Below are 18,691 nucleotides of genomic sequence, written 5' to 3'. Positions count from 1 at the left end.
GGCTGGAGCGGACTCGGCGCTCAGGCCGCCGCAGCTCCCGCGGACCCGCCGCTGGACCGGAGGCTCCCGCCCTCCTCCCGCGCCCAAACTTGGAGCGCTTGACCTTTGGCTGTCGGAGGAGGCCGGCCGGCGGGTGGCTGGACAGCTGCGGCGCCTCGAGGGCATCTTGCCTGGGGTTCCGGGACTGTCGGCTTCGCTTCTGGGCTCCCGGGTTTGCCCTGGGATCCCGAGGTGTCCACATCAGGCGCATGTTGACTGGGACCTGGAGTCATGGATGTGTGCGCCCGCGTAGCCCTGTGGCTCCTCTGGGGGCTCCTCCTGCATCACGGCCAGAGCTTCAGCCATAGCCACAGCGAGAAGGCGACAGGAGCTGGCTCAGGGGCTACTTCTGAGGAGTCCACTGCAGCGGGTAAGGCCTTGCCACGGGCTGGGCTGGGCTGGGCTGGGCTGGCTGGGAGAGTTGACCTCGGAACCTAGGTGCCTGCGTGGGCACTACGTGTGCGGTCGATGGAGGACCCGCACGCACATGGCGCTGCCTGCCCTCCGGAGTCAGGCCCTCTCGAACAACTTTCCTCCTCTCTCCCCAGGATGTCTTTTGCTAGCAGTGAGAAGGGGTTGGCTCTTGGGGGCACCTTGGCCTTTCAGATCAGCGAGTGGGGACCCCTTCTCAGGACTACCTGTCTGGAAGAATGGCCTAGGCAGATGATAAGTCTGTTGCTCTTTGGCGGGTTTCAGCACTTGGCAGCACAGGGGAGGTTGAGGCCACTTGGGTTGGGCAGGGAAAGTCAGGGCTGGGCCAACTCTCGCCCTATAGCTTGGTGTTGAGGTGTGCCTTTCTGTTCCAACAAGCGTGGGAAACTTAGTCCGTCCCTTCCCTTAGGTAATCTGCTGTCTTTTAGCTATCCCATTTGAAATATCGAGGCACTTCTTTAGATCGAATACTATCTATCACCAGGGAGTTAAATGGCTTTTTTCGAATCATGGGGATGGTGTAATTCCTGGGACCACTTGTTGATTTATTCCATTTCTTCTGACTGATGAGGGTAGAATTCTATGATATTTTTTGATCTGTCCTGTTTTTCCTTATGCACTCCTGGAGCCTTGTGAGATATCAGGAGCTCTGGAGTTCTGTTGCAGAATGCAAAAGAAAAAAGTACTTTTAAAGTTCAGTTGTTTTACAGAAGGCTTAGAAGGAATTCAGTTTTCTTTCCCCGTTTCTACCACCCTGTCACTGTGATCTATTCAAAGCATTGGGCTGTAGCTTAGGGAGAGTTTATAGCTGAGTTCTTTCTGAGGGGACTGCTCAGTGGATACCCATTGATACAAGGAGGAAAAGGGAACTTATATTCCCCTATAAGTTAAGATATAACTTCCCAAGGCTGGGAAGTTTCATGGATGGATCCAGATGCTGCCTTTGATGGTTGACTGTTCTCGGAAAACCCCCTCTTTTAACTTGATTGGCCCGGGTGTGATTCCAGGTACCTGAGGGCTGAGTTCTAAGTAGGGTCGCCCTTTGTACAAGTGTAGTACCTAGGCTGTTATTTTGAAGATAGGTTCTTCTTGGATAGTAATCTTGTTTCTCCATATGATATTTCCTTGGCCCTTGAAATGTAGCTCAAAGCTTGGGTTTCATTGGGCTGTGAAGGGAAAGACTAGTAGGCAGATGCAGATCTAACAGTGAAGTAGACTCCAGTAGCATCTCTGCTGCCTTAATGACATTCCTGTTTATAACTAATAAAAGGTCCTTTTTTCACCCCAAGATGTGTGTGTGTGTGTGTGTGTGTGTGTGTGTGTGTGTCCGCATCCGCATCCGCATGCAGGAGCCTAAGGTAAGAGATGTTCCAACATCCCTTAGAACCACCGCATGAGGGATCCCTGGGTGGCGCAGCGGTTTATCGCCTGCCTTTGGCCCGGGGCACGATCCTGGAGACCCGGGATCGAATCCCACATCGGGCTCCCGGTGCATGGAGCCTGCTTCTCCCTCCGCCTGTGTCTCTGCCTCTCCCTCTCTCTCTGTGTGACTATCATAAATAAATAAAAATTAAAAAAAAAAAAAAAAAAAGAACCACCGCATGACTTGAGCTTGTGGGGACAGCCTTCCCCACAACATATCTCATAGGGCTGGCCATGGTGATTATATCACTTAGTCCTCTTGTTTGTTTTTTTATTCCTCTTGGTTCAGAAATTAATTTCTGTTGTCATAATAATACTGAATCCCAGAGAGGGAAGTCTCAGAGAGAGACCATAGGTGCTGGGCATGATTATAGTTTGCAGGAACCTGGAGGCCCCAGCACTGTTGTTCTAGGTTGTTTCCTTGGGCCTGTCTGGGACTTTGACTCAGAGAGGGACTCATTTTTTTGCAAAGAGGTGGTTCATGGACTGGGCTCTGCTAAAGGATTTGGGGAGAAGCTTTCTATGCAGCCAGGAACTCTGATAGTCCTTCCAGTCCATGTGTATTCTTAGAACACAGGAGTTTTACTTGCCCTTTCTCTAATCAGATTTGGCATACTTGGTCAACTTATATGTTCTTTACAGTTTATATCTTACAATTACACAGCTATTTTTCCTACAAAAGGCTCATAGGATCCCCCCCCCCTTTAAAAAAAAGATTTTCTTTATTTATTCATGAGGGACACAGAGAGAGGCAGAGACCTAGGCAGAGGGAGAAGCAGGCTCCCCTCCCCGCGGGGAGCCTGATGTGGGACTCCACCCCAGAATTCTGGGATCACGCCCTGAGCTGCAGGCAGCCACTCAACTGCTGAGCCACCCAAGTGTCCCAGGATTCCCTTTTTTATAGGTGAAGAAACTGGCTCCTGTGTGCTGTCCTATAAGCAGGTTTTACTTAGATTTCACCCATCTTTTCAGGCCCTGCCCTATTAAAGGAGTGCTAGGCAAGGCCAAGAGAATGTTACTTTCTTCCTGATGAGTTTTTTCAGGCAGGCCCTAATAACTGTAGCTGATGAGATCCAAGGAAAGAGCTGTCTTTTTCTCCCCTGGAGAGTCTTCTGCAGGGGCCAGAGAATTATTATTATTATTTTTTCCTCTCCTTAGATGTATATGTCCATCTTAAAGTCCTGTTCCTGCAGTGAAGGCAGGTGCTTTGCTAAGAGGCCTCCTCAGTGGACAGTGGAGAGGCCATTCCTGTCACCTTCTGGCTCTTTGATGCCTGCACACCCAGCTCTGCTAAGTCACTTTCTCAGTAAAGATCAGTGTCTGAGAGTGCTACTCTGGGGACTGCAAGCTGGCCTGGAACTGATGCTTTCGAACCTCCCATTCGCTCTGGGCTCATTGCTTCCAGAAACTCAAAAGGTTTTCTGCTGAATGTTTGTGGGGGATCCCAGGTGAGTCAGGTTGTGATTGACAGTGTTGGAGATACTGAAGGCTAAGGGTTCTGATCAGGAACCATGGGGGTGACTCACTATACCCAGAACAGGGCCCTGGAGGACAGGCATCTAGGCAGTTTGTGCACTGCAGGCTGGCTTCTCAATCAGCCCCTGAGGGGAGTGGGAGGCCAGAGCCCTGCCTGCCCACCCAGCTAGTTGCTGCTGCCTCCAAGGCTATAAATGGCCTGGCCATCTTGGTGGCTATGCTAATTTTAGCTGAGGGTAGCTCCCAGAACTGGACTGGGGCCAAAGGCAGGTGGGTGGGACTTGGCCAAGGCTAATATTGGGGCTGAGAGAGGGTCACACTAGTCCTGGAGTAGCGAGGACATCATCTCCACCCACACCTCAGCTTTGACAATCACCTCTTAGCTAGGTTAATTTATCCAGCAAACCTCAAACAATGCCAGCTCATGTGCTGTTTATTCAACAAATATTTGAGTGTTTGCTCTGTGCCACACACAGTATGTTTGGTTGTGGGAATTTAAGGATGAACCAAACATACATGTTCTCTGCCCTCAAGGAGTTTACAGTCTAGTGGGGAGATCCGAAATAAATACATAAATAAATACATTATTGTGTGATGGTGCTGTGGAAGAAAGCATAAACAGAGTGCTGTTTGGAGAATGGGAGGAAGACAGAGATCCAGCTGAAGGAGCAACTCAGTGCCTAGTAAGACATTAATAACAGCAGCAGTAATAGCACCTAACATTTGTGAGTGCTTAGTGTGTGGCAGGCACTATTCCAAACATTTTATTTCATTTAAGTCTTACAGTCATCCGGTGTGCTAAGTATTAGCCCAGTTTTATATTTGGGGAAATGGAATCATTGAAGAGGTTAAGTAGCTTGCCCAAGGTTATATGGTGAGTAGGGAATAGAGTTAGAATTTGAACCCGGGCAGCCATACTCTTCTCCCTGCCTCCAGCTCAGCCCTTGGTTTATACACTCTCTTACAACTTTGTGATAAATGCTGATAGAGATATTGTATATACACACGAAAGCCTGTGGGAAGCCCAGAGGAGCAAGTGACTAACACTGCCTGGGAGAGCTGGGGGAGGCATTTCGGTTTCCCCCATAATTTTTTCTCAGATCTTGGGAGATAAAAAGTGGTTGCCTAATTCAGAAGTTAAGAGGTGGAAACATCAGTTTGTTCAACCCACTTATTTTTGTAAATGAGGAAACTGACATCCAGAGAAGCATCAAATAGAAGTTCCACAGTGGGTTATTGGTGGAACTAGATGAAGACAATCAAGTCAAGGACCCTGACTTATTTGGTTATTCCATCCACAAGTCCATAAAGAGTGCTTAGTACTTGCTTTGCACCATGGAAGAGACTCAGGGCTACCGAAAAAGTCTTAAGTCTGGGGGTAGGGGTGGGGATATATATTTAGAGAATATTAAATATAGCATAATGCACAGGCTTAATGAAGCATAGAACCAGGCAGTGTAGACAGTGTAGGCTAAGGATGGAGAGAGCTGTGTGTAGGTTGGGCTGAGCTGAGGTGGCTGAAGAGGGCTTCCTGGAAGGAGGAGCTGGGTAGCAGCAGAAGGGAACCAGGAAGGAGTGATGGTCTGACTTGGGGAGGGCTGGCTGAAACGGGGTCTTGTAGATGCCTCTGTCACCAACTCCAGTACGTGGAGTCTCACTGTTTGGTGGCTTAACAGTAACTGGGCAGAGTTGCTTCACACTTGGCTGGCTACCTCGCATGAGAGCCTGTAGACAGGAAGATTGCAGTCATGTGATCTAGGGGGCAGGTTGAAGAACTACCATGATTTTGAAATAATGGTGAATGTAAACAATATTTTGAGATATCTGCAACAGTATAATGTGATGTGAAATTGTCATTTCTTTTGGTGACAAAGTCATAGATACTGCTACTAATACTGTGGTTGGTTGCCTATGAGGTATAATTGAAGGAAATGTGAACTTTCAGTAAAAGAGTTTTGGAAATAAAGATGTAATTTCTTTCCCATCCAAATTTCCCTCTGAATTCTCTCCGTGGGCCCCGTAGGAATGTGGGGCCTTCATGTTAAGAATACCTGTTCTCTGGCGAGGAAGAGATGAGGTCTTGTTGAGGGAAATGGTTTCCTAGGGCTCCATAAGACTTGTGTTTGAGCACTAAGGGGCCCCTCGTTTCCTGCTGAGTAACTTTGAGATACGTTGCTTAATGACTTCATGGGCATGCTGTGGTACGTTTCCCTTTGTGGGAAATGATTCTCCAGGAAACAGCAGCTCTGGCTGTCAGACTTCTAGGGAGAGAAGTCTGGGCTTCCAACAGAGCTTGCTTGCTCTTTCTTTCTCTCTTTTTTTACATCTGATAAAAAAATACAATATTTAAGATATCAAACAAAATTTAAAGAATAATATATTGAATTCCATGTGTCCAGGACACAGTTTAAGACATAAAATAATAAAAATACAGGGGATCCCTGGATGGCTCAGCGGTTTAGCACCTGCCTTCGGCCCAGGGCGTGATCCTGGAGACCCAGGATCGAGTCTCACGTCGGGCTCCCTGCATGGATCCTGCTTTTCCCTCTGCGTGTGACTCTGCTTCTCTATCTCTCTGTCTCTCATGAGTAAATAGGTAAAGTGTTTAAAAATAAATAAATAAAAATAAAATAAAAAAAATACAGAGCTTTCTTTATTACCCATGGACACTTTGTATAAATTTCTAGTGTAACACACATAACAATACATTGTATATATGTTTGCTCTCTCCCAAGTGTAAGCTCTTTAGAAGAAGGGAAGCGGGGTTGTACTTTATCTCTGTTTTTATTGTGCCCAGCCTAAAACTTCTGTTAAAGTTGTTAGAAAAGGTGGAATCAGGGCCTATTTGAATGGATCATATTTTCTCTCTTCCTTTCAAACCATCTCATGTGTCTTCGTATGTATTCTGGGCTTTTCCTTAACCTTTGGAGGTGTTGCTCACCCAGGGCACTTGATATCTTCATCTATGCTCAGAACTGTTTATTCTTTTCAATCTATTTTATTTTTTTATTAATTTTTTTATTTTTAAAAAGTCTTATTTATTTATTCATGAGAGACAGAGAGAGGCAGAGACATAGGCAAAGGGAGAAGCAGGCTCCCTCCAGGGAGCCTGATGCGGGACTGAACCCTGGGGTCATGACCTGAGCAGGCGCTCAACCACTGAGCCACCAAGGTGCCCCCAATCTATTTTATTTTATTCTCAGCTTTGAAATTAGGTGAGACTGTTTTGATTATTATGGCCTTCTTAAAAAAGTGACAGATTTGTAGCTGAGAAATGTGTGTTCTTGGTCCCATAGCTAAAAAGTAACAGGATCAAAACTATCCCTCTGGGATTTTTTTTTTTTTTAATTTTTATTTACTTATGATAGTCACAGAGAGAGAGAGAGAGAGAGGCAGAGACACAGGCGGAGGGAGAAGCAGGCTCCATGCACCGGGAGCCCGATGTGGGACTCGATCCCGGGTCTCCAGGATCGCGCCCTGGGCCAAAGGCAGGCGCCAAACCGCTGCGCCACCCAGGGATCCCTCCCTCTGGGATTTATGTTCCAAGCCTTTGCTGTTTTTATTTTTATTTTTAAAGATTTTATTTATTTATTCTTGAGAGAGAGAGAGAGAGAGAGAGAGAGAGAGGCAGAGACACAAGCAGGCCCCATGCATGGAGCCCGATGTAGGACTCAATCCTGGGTCTCCAGGATTACGCCCTGGGCTGAAAGCAGCGCCAAACCGCTGAGCCACCCAGGCTGCCCTGTTTTGTTTTGTTTTTTTTTTTAAATAAAGATTTTGTTTATTTATTCATGAGAGAGAGAGAGAGAGACAGAGACAGAGACACAGGCAGAGGGAGAAGGAGGCTCCATGCAGGGAAGCCTGACATGGGACTCAGGTCTCCAGGATCATGGCCTGGGCTGAAGGCGGCGCTAAACTGCTGCGCCACCTTTGCTGGTCTGCCTTTGCTGTTTTTATCAGAACATATTATCTGTTGATGTTTTCCTCATAGATCTGGCACTCAGAGCCTTTAGCCTCAATTGTCTGGCAATAGCTGTGTTAACAGGGTGTTTGAATAGTCATATATCACAAAGTGGGGCTCCAGAGTATGATAGAGTCTGTTATCTTAGGAACCATGCTGTGTTTTTGGAATTTTCTGTGTGTGTACTTGTCTAGGACAGCAAGCTCCTAGCACAAAGCTTGGCATGTAGTATACTTTGTATATAATAAAGTTTGTAGAACTAAACTGAAAGGGATTTATTTTCTGGTTCTGATTTTCCTGTAGTTCACTAAGCACTTGGTTAGAAGCTGAAGAATTTTCCTTGGAAAGTTAGGTAATGTTGAAGAAATAAGCTTCACTTATTTAGAAAGTTCACTGTTTTACAGTTTCTCATTCTTTGTCTCTGTTAAAAAAAAAAATCATCTAGATCTGTTTGGGTCCAGGAGCTTCACTTCACTTGGAAGAACTTCGTGTAGGATTTTAAAGAAATCCTTACCATTGCATTGCAGTCCTTACCAAGAGAATTCAGTTAAGAGTATCTGGGAAATTGTGCAGTTCCACCAAGGACCCATGTGAATCAGGGAGGAGAGGGTTGGGAAATGAGTGGATGGGGTTGGATAGAAGTGTCCAAATAGAGTGAGATGATTGGCTTGCCTTTGCAGAAGGGTCTGAGTTGTCCACAGCCATTAGAAGTAAATATCTGGATTTAGGGGGACTTCAGAATTCCAGCTCCTTCCTTGCTAGTTGTGAATCTAGTGGAGGGTAAGTCACCACATCTCTTTCAGCCTTAGTTTTTTTATTTGTAGAAAGGGAATCAATAACCTTAATGGATAGATTTGTAGTGAGGATCAAATGAGATGACATATAGTGAGAGGGTTTTATAAACTCTCAAGTACTGCACAATTAGGGATGGTTGGGTCCTCTCTCAATCTTACTTTTTGTAGGCCTGAAAAACCTGTCAGAATTCGAGTGTCTACTATGGTGACACCTCTCTGAAAGTACTTGCTTCTCTGAACCTGCTACAGTTCTGTTGTTCAACTTGAGATATACCTGTCAAACGTGTGTAGACTCTGGATATGGCTGAACTAGACTTTTATTCAGGGCTTATTGTAGGCTGTGGGGAAGCAATTGATAAAATCTTGGTGCTAGTATTTGACCTTATTTCCAGCCCATAGCCCCTTCCTTTTACTTTATAACCTTTATAACCACTTCCCTAGACCCACCTGCAGGCTTGAAATGGCTGACCAGATGGGCTTCTTCCCCACCTGTATGGTGCATAACAAATTATCCCCACACTTAGAGGCTTAAAATAGTAAACATTTATTATCTCACAATTTCTGTGGGTTAGAAATCTGGGTGTTGCTTAGCTGGGTGCCTCTGGCTCAAGGTCTGTCATCAAGTTGCATCAAGCTATTGGGCTGGGGCTGAAGGCTTGTTTGGGGGGAAGAGTTAATTTATGTGGTTGTTAGCAGGCTTTGGTCCCTTGCCACATGGGCCTCTCCATTGGGCTGCCTCATGACATGGCAGTTGGCTTCCTCTAGGACGAGTGATCCAAGCTGGAGTATTCAAACTACAGTCTTTATTGTCTAATATCACAATTAATATGCCACAACTTTGGACATTTCTGTTAGAAACAAGTCATTAAGTCTAGCCTATACTCAAGATGAAGGGCTTACACCAGGGCATGAATACCAGCAAGGCAAGGATCACTGGGACCCATCTTAGAGGATGCCTGTGGTATCACTCTCTGGCCATGGCTTCTAGATACTGTGCCCTCTTGGGAACAATGGGGAGCAATGGCTTCTAAGTACTGTGCCCTCTTAGCTTTTCTTTAACTTCCTTTACTTGCCTCCTAGGGTTTTGTGGAGTCTTCTTTGTATTCCTTTTGGTCTTGTGTCCTCTTGGTTCATGCATGACTTCATTGCTTTGACACATACAATTGGCATGGCCCCTCCCTCTGTATTCCTCCTGTACCTTAAGGCCCAATCCTAAAGTAGTTTTTTATCCTAGGTTCTAGCCTTGTCTCACAACTCATCAGTTTGGTACAGTTCTGAAGCTCATCATACATCTACTGACCTTGGAGCCTTTACTGCCCCAACTTGGCCTCGGAGAGCTAGACTTGTAACTGGCATCGAATTGGGACTTACACATTGACAGAGGAAAAACTTAACTCTGACCTTTTAGATCATTGGTATTAGGTGCTAGGGCTTAACATCCTAGTATGTCAAAGCTGAAGGGCTTTTAAGGACCATCTCTCTCAAACTCCCCATTTTATATATGAGAGTAATGAAACTTGCCCAGCCTCTTAGCCAGGGCTAGAATTGAATTTTGTCTGATTCTCATTCACATTCTATTTCCACTCTGTGGTGGAGTCTCTCTACCCTAATGCAGCCAGTTTGGATTTTTAGGGGGTCTGAGACCTATACAGAGGAGAACTAGAAAGCAGTTCACAGTAGTGTAATATGTTCACAGAAATTGGGCTGTGCAGAATTGGGAGTATATAAAGTCAGTGTCAGGCACCACCTTTGAGGAGTTACCCACATAGCTGGAGAGCTTTCGTATAAGGCACAGGAAAGGGAGCCCATTAGTATCTGTGGCATATGGTGACTAATACCTATCTGCATTCTGGACCACTTCCTTGGCATTTCGGTTCAGAGCAAGGAGAAACCTGTCTCTCAGGATGTACAGAGCAAGACTCCCTGAAGGAGGAGCGTCAAAGCACTGCACTGCATGTCTCCTTGTTGTTTGGCTCAGCCTCTTGTATTATGTATGGACCCGGGGCCTCCACAGGCCAGGTAAATGTATTTAAAACTTTGTGGGGTTACTCGTGGCCACTCGGAAAGTGCCAAGGGGGAGCTCTTCGGGCACTGAGAATTTGACAAAGCCTTGTATATGTTGGTATGACTTGCTGGTGCAAGGGGACTTGTACAGGGATGGCTGTGGCCCTGTCGTGTTTGTTGGAGAGCAGATTTATTTCACAAGCAGTCATGCAGTGAGAAACCTGAAATGAGCCAGCAGCACTGTACTTTTGTTTTCTGCTGGGGAGCTTGGGATCAAGATGGTGCAGGCTCAAATCCCTCGATGGGGAGTACTTTCCTTCCCCACCCAGGCTTCTGGTTCCAGACTGCTTTGCCTACTTCATCTTCTGCTGTTCCTCTCTCTGTATCTTGGTCCAGCTGCACTTTTTTTTTTCTTTATCCTGGTCTGCAGAACACACCTCACACTGCTTCTCTTTTGCCTTTACTTATGTCATTGTACTCTCCTCCCCGAATGCCCTCCCTTCACCTCCTTTCTCCCTACCTAACCTCAGTCCTCTCTGGAGTGTTCCCTGACATTATCACTAGCCATGAGTTCCCTCTCATCTCTGATCAGACTCTGGTAACGCTTGCTATCTGTGGTACTCTGCACTTCACACCCTGCTCGTGCCTCTTAGAACAAGAGCTAGCCTGGTGGAGGATGCAGAGCACTGGGCACTAGCTTAAGTCCTTACTGACTCTAGGATCCAAAGTACAGTTTTCTTGCTCAAAAGATGGGGTTAAAAGAGAGAGTTGATTTATTTGAAAGTGTTGTATAGACTTTAAGTTCATTAAAAACTTTTTTTTTCTTTTGTTCCGTTTTGCCTATTTTCCTCTCTCTTGAAGACAAGGGCCACGTTTGTCTTGTCAACTGTAGTACCTATTCTTAGTACTGATCACAGTGCTGGCCAGAGAGTATGTGCTCAATAGATATTTGTTGAATAAATGAATGAATAGCAATGCGTTGACCCTTGGATTGAGGATGCTTGAAGGCAGAGTGCCGAGTAAATTGACATCAGAGCCTAGGGAAAGCTTAGACAAGAGTGCTCTGAGATTAGGGGTAGCATTCATGTGGTAGGTTTTCTGAGGAGTTCTGTGAGCATTGTTTTTCTGCTGACTGGTACTTTATCCCTATTTGTTGAGGACCTACTGAAGCTGTGCCCCACGGCAGTTATTTACACTAGGGGATGTTTTGGCCCTGGACTGTGGCTAGCAGGTTTCATTTGCCACAGTGATGGCTGGCTACCTGAGCAGGTGGCTGCAGTAGGTGGCTGCAGTAGGAGGGCAGCAGTGCTGAGAGGGCCAATGTGAGACCTGTGGACAGGGCTTCCTTGGGTCTTGCTGTCCCCGTCTTTGGTTCCACGGTCCACATGGGTTTACCTCAGGTCAAACTTGAGGCAGCCAAATGAACAGAATAAACTTTTAACTTCTTTTCTTAGCCTGGCTTGTGGGATAGAGGAGGGAGCCTTCTTTCCTGCTGGGCTTGTTGTGCAGCAGGGAGGTAGGATAGGCTGGTGAAGATCCCTGGCTTTTAAAATGTTATCTCTGATTCTGGAACTTCCTGGGGCTCAGGGAACTCCAGCCTGAGCAGACATCAGGGAACTCCAGCCTGAGCAGACATCACAGTGGCTTTCCTCCAGGGTGGTGGGGAAAGGGCCTCTAGGGAGACTTGGTGGAGGAGGCAAAGGTTTAAGGGAGTCAGCTGTGCTGTCAGCATGGCCCAGTGAGGACAGATCTGTCCCTTTCTTCTGTTGGTCACGTCTATGGAGCTCCTGGGTGCCTTGTGTGGAGTTCTGGCCTAGGGAATGACCAGAAATCTCACTGGCAGGCAGGCAGGCTTCCAGATCTCATATGCTTCTAATTCTCTCCAGGGTGATTCAGTAGCTCTGCTCCTGTTCGGCCTCTCTGGGTTATCTCAGGCCTCTCAGGAAGCTCTCAGAACTCTCATCACTACAGTGTATGTTAAAACAAATGTGTCCATGTTTGCCAAGTTCCCAGAGCCAACATCTAAAATGTAGTGGCCAGGGGAGATGGGTGCCCATCGGGTATAATATATACACAGGTTAGAAAGCAGTATGTGTGTGTGTGTGTGTGTGTGTGTGTGTGTGTGCGTGCATGCATGCATGTGTGTTGCTAGGTAGCCAAATTCATGGAGGTCTTGTTTCAAGTAACTTTTGCTGAAAAGGGCAAAGTTCACTGGAACTCACCCTTCATATTGCTAAAGAGATAAATATGTAATTAAGACAACTCAAATAACTTCAATGATAAGAATGATGGTGGTAAAAAAAAAAAAGAATGATGGTGGTAGCTACCATTCATTGAGCGCCTCTTATGTTGTAGGCACTGGGCTAGGTGCTTTACATCTGTACAACGCTTAATGGTGAATATTTTTTTCTCATTTTGAGGATGGAGAAACTGTAACTCTGAGAATTTAAGTGATTTTCCCAAGGTTATTAAGCCAGGATTTGAATTTAGGTTTGTCTGGCCCAAAGGCCAGGGATGTTTCTATTTTAGTTTAATAACTTGTGGGGAGAGAAAGAAACAGCTATATGAATTTAGGTAGAGATATGCATTTGAATTAAAAAGTGTACAGCTTATCAGACTGTTAGTGGCATTAGTTTGTTCTGTCACTTAAATGGCTTAGGAGAAACAATATTAGGAATTTGGGGTGGGGGAGGGAATGAGAGGGGGTATTTCACTTATAAATCCTGAATGGGAATATTACACTGGTGACATATATAGCTACAGAGTGGTGTGTATTCAGTTTGTACCTTCCAAAACTAGCATTATGATCGAGCTCTTTTGTTTTGCTTTTTTAAGGATTTTATTTATTTATTTATTCATGAGAGACAGAGAGAGAGAAAGAGGCAGAGACACAACTGGAGGGAGAAACAGGGTCCATGCAGGGAGCCCGACTTGGGACTCGATCCCTGGTCTCCAGGATTACGCCTTAGGCTGAAGGCGGCACTAAACCGCTGAGCCACTGGGCTGCCCCTATCGAGCTCTTTTGGATATAAGCTTTGGGTTAGAGGCTGTATCTATGTAGTGTTCTTTACTTCTTCAGGCAACTTTTAATGTGTATGTTATATGTTATATGATGGTTCCTGCCCAATAGAAGTACTGTGTATAATAGGGTAATTAAAATGTGCATAGGCTTTTTTCTTTATTATAATAGAGCTCCTATTTGTTTAGTACCTACTCTCTGCTAGGACCAGGCTATTTACTTTCACATACATAATCTTGTTTAATCCTCACAATGAGTCTCCTGTTCTATAGTTTATTGTGAAAGATAATCTAGGTTTAGTGCTCTATGAGTGATGCTGATGGTCCTTTTGGAAAATGAGATCAGGGAAGCTCTGTGGAAGGGGTGGCAGCTTAGTGGCTCTTCAGGAACTTCAGGCAGAAATATAAGGTAGGTTGAGGCAAGCATTCCAGCCAGAGGAAATGGTATGAGTGAAGGCATGGGGTGGAAAAAAGTAGCCTCTGGGGACATTAGTTAGTCCAGATTGGCTGGAGAGTAGCATCTATGAAGGAGAGTATTATAAAATAAGGTAGAAAATATTGGGGAAAGATCAGGGAAGGCCTCAATGCCAGGCTAATGAATTTAGACTTTACTTTGTTGGCAATAAGTCATTCTTGCAGGTTTTGACCAAGGAAGGGACATAACCTGAGTTTTGTGTTAGGGAGATTACTCTCAGAGTATGTATACAATGCATTGGTGGGGGTGAGGTTGGAGGTAGGGATCCCAGGTAGGAGACTTTGCAGGGATTAGGGCCTGCATTGTGGATGCACAATCAACAGGACTTACAGTTTAAGGGTAAGAGGGAAGGAAAGAGAAGAGTCAGAGAGGTATGCCCATGTTTTGAGTATGGGTAATGAGGAGCCTGGTGATGCCATTAATAGAAAATATATGGCAGACAGAAGGAGGGTCAGTGCCAGGGGGTGATGAATGCAGGGGTAGCTGACTTTATTTGAAGTGCTGGGCAAGGGGCTACATAGTAACCAGTACTCCAGGAACCAAAGACTTTTCTTCTCTACACACTTATTTCAGATCTCATCATTTTATAGCTGAGTTTATTGGTGCCTAAAGAAATGAAATGATTTGCCTACGGTCATTCAGTAACTCCTTGGTGGATTCCAAGTCTGAGAATCCAAGTTCCTTGTTTTTTTAGCTATTAAGCTTCCTAACAAAGCTGGGCCTTCACTGTAGGAAAATCAGTCTTGGAGATGGAAAAATCTGGGTTCAACTCTAGGCTTTGCCATTTTCTATTTATAAAATCTTGAACAGGCTCCTTTTTCTCTCTGAGCCTTAGTTTCCAAATTTGAAAAAAAAAATAGAGGAATATTAATCTCTACCTTATGAAGGCAATGGAAGATAATATACTTTGTAAAATTCTTAAGCACTGTGTCAGGGCATTATTCCAAGATTATGGCTTGAGTTGGAGCCAATGTATGTAGTGAGTATTTTGGCCAGATAAGAGCTGACTTAAATCTGCAGTTTTTCATGGATGATCTTCTTTCACTTAGGCTCTTCTGGACTACTCATCTGCTTTTGTGGCTTTCTGGTCTGGGGACATGCCAGGTATTCCATAGTTACACATCTCTAGTTTTCTAGTGGGAAATGGAGTAGCTGAAGGAACACTAAGCGATCCTATCCTATCAGCTGTTCTTGGCCAACTTTCTACAGGCTCAAGGTGTTGGGGCAGAGTGATAGCTGAATTTTAGGCTGTGCTTTGGGAGATCCTCCTGCTAGACCAGGGTGAGCCCTGGCTTGGAGCAGAGGTACTACTAGGGTGTAGTTGCTGGTCAAAGCTGGTCTTGGAGTCCTGTTGTGGTCATCTCTTCAGTACAGTACACATGTTCCTTTTGAGAAGCAAGAGTAGGCTGCTTGTTTATTGTCAGGTCTGTAGTTTACACAGCTGCCTGTTACGAAAGCAGGCCTGAAACTGGCCATCTTGTCTGATGTCTAGTCACATACCCTTTGAGAGAGTGGAGGGGGAATGCAAGATTTTCTGACTAATAAAATAATTGCTTCTTGTGTTGTAGCTTTTGTCTTTTTTTTAAAGATTTATTTATTTATTTATTTATTTATTTATTTATTTATTTATTTATTTATTTATTTATGATAAACAGAGAGAGAGAGAGAGGCAGAGACACAGGCAGAGGGGAGAAGCAGGCTCCATACCGGGAGCCCGATGTGGGACTTGATCCTGAGACCCCAGGATTGCAGGATTGCGCCCTGGGCCAAAGGCAGGTGTTAAACTGCTGAACCACCCAGGAATCCCCGCTTTTGCCTTTTTTTTTTTTTTTTTTAAAGATTTTATTTATTTGGGGCAGCCCCGGTGGCTCAGTGGTTTAGCACCATCTTTAGCCCAGGGCGTGATCTTGAAGACCTGGGATTGAGTCTGGCATCTGGCTCCCTGCGTGGAGCTTGCTTCTCCCTCTGCCTGTGTCTCTGCCTCTCTCTCTGTGTGTGTCTCATGAATAAATAAATAAAATCTTTTTTTAAAAAGTTCAACCACTGAGCCACCCAGGCTCCTTGTAGCTTTTGTCTTAAAGTATTGTCTTTTCACTTAACTTCCCTTGAACCTTTATTCCTTTTTCTTCCCTTTTTCTAGCTTGGTTCCCTTGAGTCTTCACAGTTTTCTTTATGTAATAGGTACTTTAATAAAAAAGAACAGTGTATGCCTGGGTGGCTCAGTGGTTGAGCGGCTGCCTTTGGCTCAGGTCCTGATCCCGGGTCCTGGGATTGAGTCCCACATTGGGCATCCAGCAGGGAGCCTTCTCCCTCTGTCTGTGTCTCTGCTTCTCTCTCATGAATAAATAAATAAAGATTTTTAAAAAATAAAAAAAGAGAACACTAGGGATTGAGTAGACATAATTAACGTGAGTTGTGATATTCTTGACCTTTTGGGACCTCTGTTTTACCCATACTAGGTATTTTGGGGATAATAGAACTTATCTTACAAGGTTGATATGTACAGATCTTATGAAATAATGTGACAAGTATTATGTCTTATACAAATATGAGTAATTTATTATTAGTTTTCCTCTGAATTGTCTGGCCCTCTATATAATTCCCTGGTTCATTCCTTCTCCTTACTACCCAATGTTTCGTGGGTTCTCACTTTTCCTTGTAACCTTGCTTTTTTCCTGTCAGTGACAACAGGAGAAGTTGCAAGAGAGAGGGCCTGAGCTTTTGGAAAGTAGGTTTGGCTTTCAAGTGTAGTATCTTGTCATTAACTTGAACAAGACACTTTACCCCTTCGTGCCTCAGTTTTTGTATTCGCCTGCTGGTTTACCATGTAGCTCTACTCTTTTGAGTCTTGAAGTTATTTCCATTTTGGAGAATCTCCCTTTAAAATACAAGCATTACTGGCGTGAGGTTACCCCAGAACTGAGAATCAAAACTAGCCTTTGCTAGCTTTTCGGGTGTGGATCAGCTAGGGTATAGCCACTGGGAAAATGAGTCATAGTAGGATACTAGGGTGGAGGAATGGATCCTGGTGAGGAAAGGCTTAGTTTACTGGTGCTGGAAGGGTGTCAGGGCCTCAGGGCATACTTGATACTGCCTCCCTTACAGCCCACACCCAGCTGCTCTTCCTGAGCTGAGCAAGTGCCTGTACTCTGAGCCAGGAGTTAGAGCTTGGTGAGGCCTGATTCCCCCAAGAATTCAGTGATGAAAATTAGGGCACTTGAGCAGGTCTAATTGGCTGCACCGTGTGAAGGGCAGAGGCTTTCCCTGGGGGCTCCTTTTAATCTCCAGTGGTTATAGACTTTTAAGGCTGGACTAATTAAAATGTTGGCAGCTGGACTCAATACCTTTCCTTGGACTAGGTCCTGCTCTAGCCTCCTGTAGTACCAGAAGTTGGCACAGGGCTGTCTTTGTGGGGGGTCTGAGGAGTGGGTTTCCATTTCGTCATCTAACTAAATGCACAGTGATGTAGTATTTGTCCAGAATGGGGTGCCACATGTCAAGTAGTGGAGTGCGATATAGGCTAAGGCCTGGATCTGGATATGCCTGGATTTGCTACTCTCTAGACTCCTGAGATGCCCTTTCTGGTTGAGTCTCTGTTCTCTTAACCCCCAAAGGGCTTTGCTCTGTTAGCTGGAAAGTAATTTCTCTTGCTTTGGAGCATCCTTCCCTGATGTATGTTCCTGTTCTAACCAGAAAAAAGGAGAAGGAAAGGATATTTATTTATTCCTACCATATTCCAGGTTGGGGCTAGTGTTTTACACAGCTGTCTCTTGAGATGCATATGTCCATTTTACAGATGAGGAAATACACATGAAAGGAAAATAATTTGCCTGATTGTCATTATAGCCTGTAAGTAACTAAACAAGAATTCAAAGCTTCTTGTTATACCTTCCTAAAGTAGCACAAATGATTTCATATCCTCCTCTCCTTCCACGCTGAGCTGATATCCTACTCCCAGAAAATCTTCTATTTCTACAGCCAGAATTATTTTCTTGACCTGCATTTTCAGAGCCCTCTGCCCCTCTCTCTAATCTGGCTGATATTCATGAGGCATGGATCCCCCCCCCAACCCAACTCCCCTTCCCATTTGACTACTACCACTCCTGCAAGGTGTGGTGGCACTCAAGATGTGTTTGTTAAAGAACTGCAGGAAGTTATAGTGTTAGAATTTCAGGCATGATGACACACTGGTAAAGGGAAATGTGTTGGTCAGTCTTGGCTAGCTCTCTGAATCAAGGCAAGCCTGGGTCTTCTTGATTTGCTCAGAGTGTGCTGTGTTATACTAGAGACAATAGGGCAATAGTGCTTTTTGGGTTCCTGGGGAGCAGGCCCCTGCTCCTTTAGGTCATTTTTTTTTTGGCATATGGCTTTAGAGTTTGTTTCTTTCTTGTAGTTTCCTTGTAATTAATAAAATTAGAACAGTGCTACCTGGAGTAAGTAGAATGGTGGTGACCGAGCCCTTAGCCTGGCCTTGGTTGCTGGAATATACCTGTTGACTGTGGGGAGGGGGGCGTGGGGGATGGAAATGTGGGGTTGGGTTATTTTGCAAAGAACATACTGAGTTATTAGCCTGTGTTTGAAGCTTATATTTTCTTCAGCCTTTATTTAACGGTATCACTTCAGAAGGTAAAGTCTTTCCTGAAGAAGGCAAGTCTGTAAAGGGATTTTCATAAATTGACTTATCTTTCTCACTGACTTGAAAAAAAAACATTTTTAAAAAAGATTTTATTTATTTATTCATGAGAGACACACAGAGAGAGAGAGGCAGAGTCATGGGCAGAGGGAGAAACAGGCTTCCCGCAAGGAGTCCGATGTAGGACTCGATCCCGGACTCTGGGATCACACCTGAACTAAAGGCAGACGCTCAACTGCTGAGCCACCCAGGCGTCCCTCACTGACTCGAAAAAATTATAAAAATGTTTTCAGGCCTTTTTCTATACATATAGCATATATGTTTAGTGTTACACATCAAAAGTTCTTTTGGGAATAATGACAAATTAGAACATAAAAAATACAGTTAAAACCCTTTAAGTGGGTAAAGTAACAAAATATTAACAAAGTAAATACCAC

The 18,691-nt window shown here is 44.8% G+C and overlaps 1 protein-coding gene across 3 annotated transcripts in view; it reads left to right on the top strand.

Moving 5' to 3' along the window:
• Positions 1-269: 269 nt before the first annotated feature.
• The window catches only part of STIM1 (stromal interaction molecule 1), a 195,296-nt gene continuing 176,874 nt past the window's right edge, over positions 270-18,691 (top strand). For all 3 annotated transcript variants that reach the window (XM_055320499.1, XM_055320496.1, XM_055320497.1), the window contains exon 1: positions 270-409. In XM_055320499.1, the coding sequence (XP_055176474.1) occupies positions 271-409 (139 nt within the window). In that variant the 5' untranslated portion in view covers position 270. The remainder of the gene's footprint in view (positions 410-18,691) is intronic.

The sequence above is a fragment of the Nyctereutes procyonoides genome, unplaced genomic scaffold (genome assembly GCF_905146905.1).
Source record: "Nyctereutes procyonoides isolate TBG_1078 unplaced genomic scaffold, NYPRO_anot_genome, whole genome shotgun sequence".
NCBI classification, from domain to species: Eukaryota; Metazoa; Chordata; class Mammalia; order Carnivora; family Canidae; genus Nyctereutes; species Nyctereutes procyonoides.
Note: the sequence above shows the minus strand (reverse complement) of the source record. Positions and strands in the feature narration are given on the sequence as shown.